At 34.9% G+C, this 6,815-nt stretch overlaps 1 protein-coding gene across 1 annotated transcript; it reads right to left on the bottom strand.

Annotated features, from left to right (window-relative positions):
* Positions 1-2,283: 2,283 nt before the first annotated feature.
* Positions 2,284-6,593, bottom strand: LOC143062057 (uncharacterized). The gene is made up of 5 exons (XM_076233904.1): positions 6,525-6,593; positions 5,872-6,004; positions 4,866-5,005; positions 3,504-3,678; positions 2,284-2,753 (listed from the first exon to the last, which is right to left on the bottom strand). The coding sequence occupies exons 1-5, from the start codon at positions 6,591-6,593 to the stop codon at positions 2,494-2,496; spliced, it is 777 nt and encodes a 258-aa protein (XP_076090019.1). The 3' UTR covers positions 2,284-2,493.
* Positions 6,594-6,815: the final 222 nt, after the last annotated feature.

Genomic DNA, 6,815 nt, shown 5'->3' with positions numbered 1-6,815 from the left:
CCAGTGTTCAGTGGCTGTCTTTTTTTATTTGTTGTTTTGTTTTCATGGGGTCATTTTGTCGCTGTGTCTTCCAGGTTGTTTATGTCTAGTTGCTTGCACTTTTTGTAAGGAGCCTGCTTGAACTCACTTGGTAGTGTAGGTGATGCCATTGTTGAAGACCACTACAGTGACCTTTGGCTGTTGTTTTGTGCATGTACTTGTGCTGTTCTGTGGTGGGATGATATATCATGTGTTTTTTATCCCCTATCAGTTCTTTTATATATAATGATGGACTAGTGTTGCAAAGTGTTCAAAAGCTGTTGTATTTGCAAAGATGCGGTATAAAAATGACATGAAATTTCATTCAAAAAGATTGCATTTTATGAACAAGTAGATGTAAATTGTAATGCATAAAGCATTTACACTTTGAGCTTAGCATAATAATACATGTACGGGTTAAGTCTTCTGTGAACTTAATAAATATGGAAATAAGACATATTTGGCACTTGCAATGTTTTATGAGGTCAAAGTCAAGTAGTATACAGTGGATTCCTTTTAATCACATAACCAATTTGTTATAGAACAAGAGGCTCAAGTGGTGAGCCTGTAACCTCACCTGGTATGCTTGGTATAGGACCTCCCATGGATGGTTCATACCAAGTTTCAGTTCATTTGGCTCTACTGCTACAGAGGAGAAGAAGTTTTAAATTTCAACCAATCAAAAAATGTAAATCCTCATGGCAGCCATTTTATTTTTAACGGACCTGGATGATTTATGCAAATTTTGTAAAGGACCTCCCATGGATGCTTCATACCAAGTTTCAGTTCAATTGACCCAGGGGTTTCAGAGGAGAAGATTAGAATGTAAAAGTTTACGGACGGACGGACGACGGACGCCAAGTGATGACAAAAGCTCACATGGCCTTTGGCCAGGTGAGCTAAAAATGTGCAACTAAAAGGAATATGCAATTATAATCAAAGCCCCAACGGTGCTAAAACTAATTGCAAGTAGAAGCAGGGCTGTCGGAACGACATCAATACCCGCACCCCACATTGTTTTAAATATTACTATTTTTAATTACTTATTGCACAGCTACAGATGATGGACACTCATATGCAACAATGAAGAAGTAGTTCCAGGGACATGAGGCATGCCTGAAATATGACTTAGACACATTTGGGCCTCTTGTTTTGGCCCCTGGACCAAAATAAAAAATCCTAAACCTTATTGCACATCTGCGAACTATATACAACCATTCTATAATAAAATTGAAACCCCAAAATGCAGAAGGAGTTCCAGGGACATACCTCAAATAGGACTTAGACCCAATTGGGCCTATTGTTTGGACTCCTCGACCAAAATCGAAATTCTGAAACCTTATTGCACATCTGCAGATGATGGGCAATCATATGCAATAAGAATTATCTTACTATGGCTTAAAATGAAGGAGGAGATCCAGGGACACGAAAGTGTAAGGGACGGACGGACAGTCAGACGGACAGACAGACGGAGACGAAAACAATATACCCGAACTTTCTTTAGAAAATGTGGGTATAATAATCAGGAATATGCAAATAACAGGTATGTGATTAAATGGAGACTACTGTATGATAATTTTACTACTCAGGCAATACATACAATGTTACATAATTTAATATCCAAATAAAATGAACTGTGAAATCTAAACACAAATAACAACATCTTAACTATATGAAGAGGCTCCTTAGAGAACAATGTATAAGTGTAAAATACTGTAAAGTACTGCAACAGTACCCAAACATTGTTCCCAATTCTTACCAGTACCTTATTTAAAAAGTACTGTTGCAGAGGTTTGTCACAGTATCAAGGTATAAATGATTAAAATAATTAAGATCTGTGACATTGCTGTTGTTTCCATAGCAATAGTTAATCCTTTAACTTTGTCTAAATAACTCAATAAACCATAATACATGTAATACTAACAATTGTCTAAAATACTACTAACAGTAACAATATCTAAAATCTAAAAACTATCTACATGGTATATCAGAGAAAGCAAGTCGTCAATCAGCACCTTATATAAACAGGTTTGTAGTTAAAAGTAAGTTTTAACATCATGGTGTAAATCATATGCAATATAGATTATATATATATAATACTGAGAACTCCAGAGGCCATACTGTATTTCAAAGAGGCAAATTACTTGCATATTAACTTGGATGAACTGTTTAAGATGACTAAAAATATGACTAAAATAATGACTAGAACAAATAATACTACATACAATTAATAGTTAGATTGTTTGATTGGTTATTGTTCATAATGAGAGATAATAACTTTATCTAGAAAATGAGTAACAAAATGTTTGGCCACAATTGAAACTAAAGGAGACAAAAATCTTTGAAGCTATCGTCCATCTGCTTGATTCATGTATTCCATAGGTAACATTTAGACACATTGATCCTCAATAATGCAGGTTCATGTAATCTTCTATTACATTAAAGGAAATTAACACAGAGCATCTCGAATGAGAACTACACCAACCCATAGTAGGTATTTAAAAAGGCATAGTCATAGAGATCAAACAGCTTGTCATCTGCAGGAATTTCTAGTTCTGAAGATGGTCTTGGTAGCATCATTGAATTGGAACATGTATTAGCTGTAGGCAGGAAACTAATTCCAACTTCAACAAATTCTATCGAAGGTTGTAGTGTAAATCCCAACACCGGCTCCTCTGATGCACCTGTTACAAATTCCATTAAATTACTCAGGGTCAATCCTGGTCTTCTTCCACCTGAAATACATGTACATTGATTTACTACTATATTTTTATTCACATTTTTATTTATACACATAAGGCCAAACAAAAATAGATGAGTGTTTACTGTTTCCCTATGTACCCTAATTTATTGTCCCCAAATATGCCTACCCTAAATTTTTTATTGACAATTTTGTATAAATTTCCCATAGGTTCCAATGTTAAACTATGTTCGGATTGGTGGCCATCTTGTTTTTCCAATCAGCACAATAAACAGTCCTTTTTAAGGTCCATCCAATGATCATTCATGCTATGTTTGTTAACATTTGGCCCAGTGGTTTCAGAAGAGAAGAAGAAAATGTGAAAAGTTAACGACAACAACGGACGCCAAGTGTGAGCTAAAAATCAGAAGGCAAACGTCTTGTAATTGACATAAGTCCAACGCTAACAAAAGAGGCAAACACATTACCACTCATCACAGTGACACGCTAAACTGTCAGAACTATTTTTGATCAGTTTATATAAAATCAGGAGTTGTCTGTAGACAAGATCACCTAGAGCATGCATTTCTGTTACTGTTCACTTCTAGTAATATTAATACGCTGAATAATTAATATTTTATTATTTTATTAATTTATTAAAATTGATAACAATTAAAAAATATTAACCCTTTTACAAATTCATTTATACGGATAAACTGTAAAATATTTTTTGCTTATCCTTAAATAAACCGGGTACTCCAATGACCCCCTCGAATTTTTGAATGCAAACTTAAAATTTTCTTACTTCCAACAGATCTGACATATCTAACAAATGCTGAATAAGCACGGTCTTCTTGAATTCGAGTGTTAGATCCTTTCTCTGAAAATGATGGCTTAAGGATGAGTAGGACTGATTTCAGTGTCAGTGGTACAGAGCTTGGTCTTAGGAGGTGGAGAAAAGCTGGCAATACTGTTCCAATCTGAAAATATTTTAAAACAAGACTAAGAGTTCTTTTAGCACTACATGTATGAAGAAAACTGGAGGCTCTTAAGAGCCTGTATCGCTCACCTGGATTTACCTTTTCACCTTGAGTGAGACGAAAAAATGTAAGTGCAGCAGTGAATTTAGCTGGTTTTTCTATAGAGAACCATATGAGGACCAGTACTGCTTAGTCTTGTTCCAACTGGCTAATTGGTTTCAAGCAAGAAAATTTTTAAATGAATTTTCCCATAGGATACTAAATGAAACTAAGTTTGGCTGTGTTGGCCATCTTAGTTAACAATCCAGGTGATTGGACACAGAGGACCGAACAAATCTGTTTCAGGGGCGACAACTCCTACATCAGTTAACGAATCATTTTGACAAATTTCGGAATATGTCAGTCTAATAATACTGAACATTTTTATCCCTGCAAGAAATTTGCTAAAGGCAACGGTTTATGAGTTATTTGCATAAACTTGCAGATGACCCCTAAGTTCTATTTATAGTAACGTTGTTCATGTTTTTTCATGGAACAAAAATCCCAACGGTTATTTTGTGTGGGATACCCTAAGGAACATATATGCTAACTGAAATTGAATTCTGTACAATGGATCTTGAGAAGAATTTTCAAAGTTGCACATGCAAAAAATGCCAAAAAAAACTGTTTCAGGGGCCGTAACTTCTACATCGGTTGAGGAATCGTTTTGAAAATTTCAACATAGGTCTGTCTAATGATGCTGAACATTTATAACATTGACAGAAATTTGCTAAACGGTTTTTGACATATTTGCAAAAAACTGCCATCTGACCCATATGTTCTATTTTTAGTAACGGTGGCCATTTTTTTCATGAATCAATAATCCCAACGGTCATTTTGTGTGGGATACCCTAAGGAACATATATGCCAAGTTTGGTTCCAATTGGCCCAGTGGTTTTAGAGGAGATGATCTTTAAAGAAAAGTTAACGCTGGACAACGGACGATGGACAACGGACGCCAAGTGATGGCAAAAGCTCACATGACCTTTTAGGTCAGGTGAGCTAAAAATGACTTAGACACGCACAAAACACTATATCCCCTTGTTGGACTCACAGATCATAAGAATTCAATATTTTACAATGGTTTTCCATGTCATCATTCTGTTGGCTAAAATTCAATGATGCTTCTTGTATTTTTGTATGCTTACCCTTACAAGTCCTAAACAGTCCAGACCAATCCTCAAGTTTTTGGTGCAGATTGATTCAGGGTCATCTTTACCAAATATATCATTTAAAATCTCTTCACCTAAGAATGTTGGTATGGATCCATTCTGCAGTATGCTTAGTGCTGTTTGAAAGAAATTGATATAATTGACTGACATATAAACTTCTAATGTATACAAAACCAAGAGGCTGAAACACTAACCTAACTCAAATTAGCCATGTCTGCCATTTTGACTTAACTAAACTATAATGAAAAAAAATCTACACTCAACGCAGCATGATATGACCACAGCTTGTCGTCAAGGGAATCTGAACACTATTAAAAATACATATTTTTGATTTAGACCCTTTTTTGGTACTTAATATCTCTGAAACGGTAGAAGTTACATTAAATCAATTAAAAAGGGCAGGATTTTTTTCTAAGAATAACAATGAATAAAACAGTAAAACCCCATCTGAATCTTACTATTTCTGGCATCGCCCTATATAAGGGAGCTACCATTTGATTTTTATGGGGGGGCTAGGATGAAAAATTTTGTCCTGCATTTTTTTTTAGTTGTAATCTCTGTCCTGCCTTTTTATTTTTCACTCTATTCGGTCCTGCTTTTTTTTTTTTAGTTTATCCTGACTTTTTTTACATAAATTGTCATCCTGACTTTTTTTTTTTTGCAAGTGTCTCATCCTGCCTTTTTTTTTACTCAAAACTCCTGTCCTGCCTATTTTTTTCAAATTTCATCCTAGCCCCCCCATAAAAATCAAATGGTAGCTCCCTAACCCCTCTTTGACTTAATTAATCTAGAAAATGTTAAAAGTCACACCAAAGCAGACAAAATCTTTAAGGCAAGGAATTTAATGCAAAAAAGCGCGTCAAAATCTTACTTCATTTAAAATTTTACTTTTAAGACCCTCCCCCCCCCCCCCCATTTCATGCATTTGTAGTATATTAATATCCCTAAGGCTGAGTAGCAGTCCTGATAAAGCATAATTTACCCATAATTTTTCCAATTGTTCTGTAGTCTGTTGCCATATAGTCTCGGAGTCCATTTTGAAAGTACTTTCTTTTAATTTCTGCCAGCACTATCCGAAAAAACTCCCGCCTGGGCCCACCAAAGTCTTCTGCTGTCTATAAAAATACAAGAATCAGTATGTGTATCAAGCAAATTTTTAGTGCATTTTTTTTTTTAACACTTTATATTACAAAAACTGATTCCCCTTTTGAATTGATTACAATCCTTTATTTTTTTCATTTGAGAGCAAACAGGACACAGGGGATGTTGGACATTATAATAAAACAAATTTCTGGCCCCTGCCCTTGCTATATTCAAAATTTCATGTAATTTGGTTTACCCGAGACCACAAATAGTACTGTGTGCATTTTTATTTCAAAATTTTGACATATTAAAAAAATTGCACCAGCACAAACCGACTGATTCATATAATTCATTACATGTTTTTTTTTCTATGATTTAATTCATCCCTTTCCTTTCATTTTGGGCATATAACACTAAACAGTTATAATGAGGAACTAAATTTGTGGACAACGAAAATCATGCCCAATAATTGAGGTCTTGGGCGACATGAAGACCCCTCCCCCCAAAACAAACCGGATTTGCATGGGGAAAAAATTTGTTCTAGTTGTTTACCTCATGATAGAATTGAACTTCTAGGATCTTTCTCAAATCTTTATCTTTTGTCTGAGCTATTTCGTCCATGAGTAGTATAGTACTTGAACGAGTCCAGCGCACCCCCCCAAAAAAAAAAATTTGACCCCCAAAAAATTACCCTCATTTCAAGTAAAAGAGCCCTAAATTTTCATAAAAGAGCAAAAAACACCCAAAAACACCAACATTTTCTTACTCCCCAAAAATTTTTTTTTTTTACTTTGGAAAAAAAACGTTATTAAAAACACCCAAAAACAACAAAAAAATTCCAAA

Source organism: Mytilus galloprovincialis, chromosome 2, assembly GCF_965363235.1.
Source record: "Mytilus galloprovincialis chromosome 2, xbMytGall1.hap1.1, whole genome shotgun sequence".
In the NCBI taxonomy this organism is placed as follows: domain Eukaryota; kingdom Metazoa; phylum Mollusca; class Bivalvia; order Mytilida; family Mytilidae; genus Mytilus; species Mytilus galloprovincialis.
The sequence above is the reverse complement of the archived record's forward strand: the minus strand, read 5'-3'. Positions and strand labels throughout refer to the sequence as shown.

Coding starts and splice junctions, on each gene's coding strand:
- LOC143062057 (XM_076233904.1), bottom strand. CDS start 6,593: ATGGACGAAATAGCTCAGACAAAAGATAAAGATTTGAGAAAGATCCTA. Junction 5,006..5,871: donor AACAATTGGAAAAATTATGG/GTAAATTATGCT, acceptor TCTTTCAAACAG/CACTAAGCATACTGCAGAAT. Junction 2,754..3,503: donor ATATGTCAGATCTGTTGGAA/GTAAGAAAATTT, acceptor CATGTATTTCAG/GTGGAAGAAGACCAGGATTG.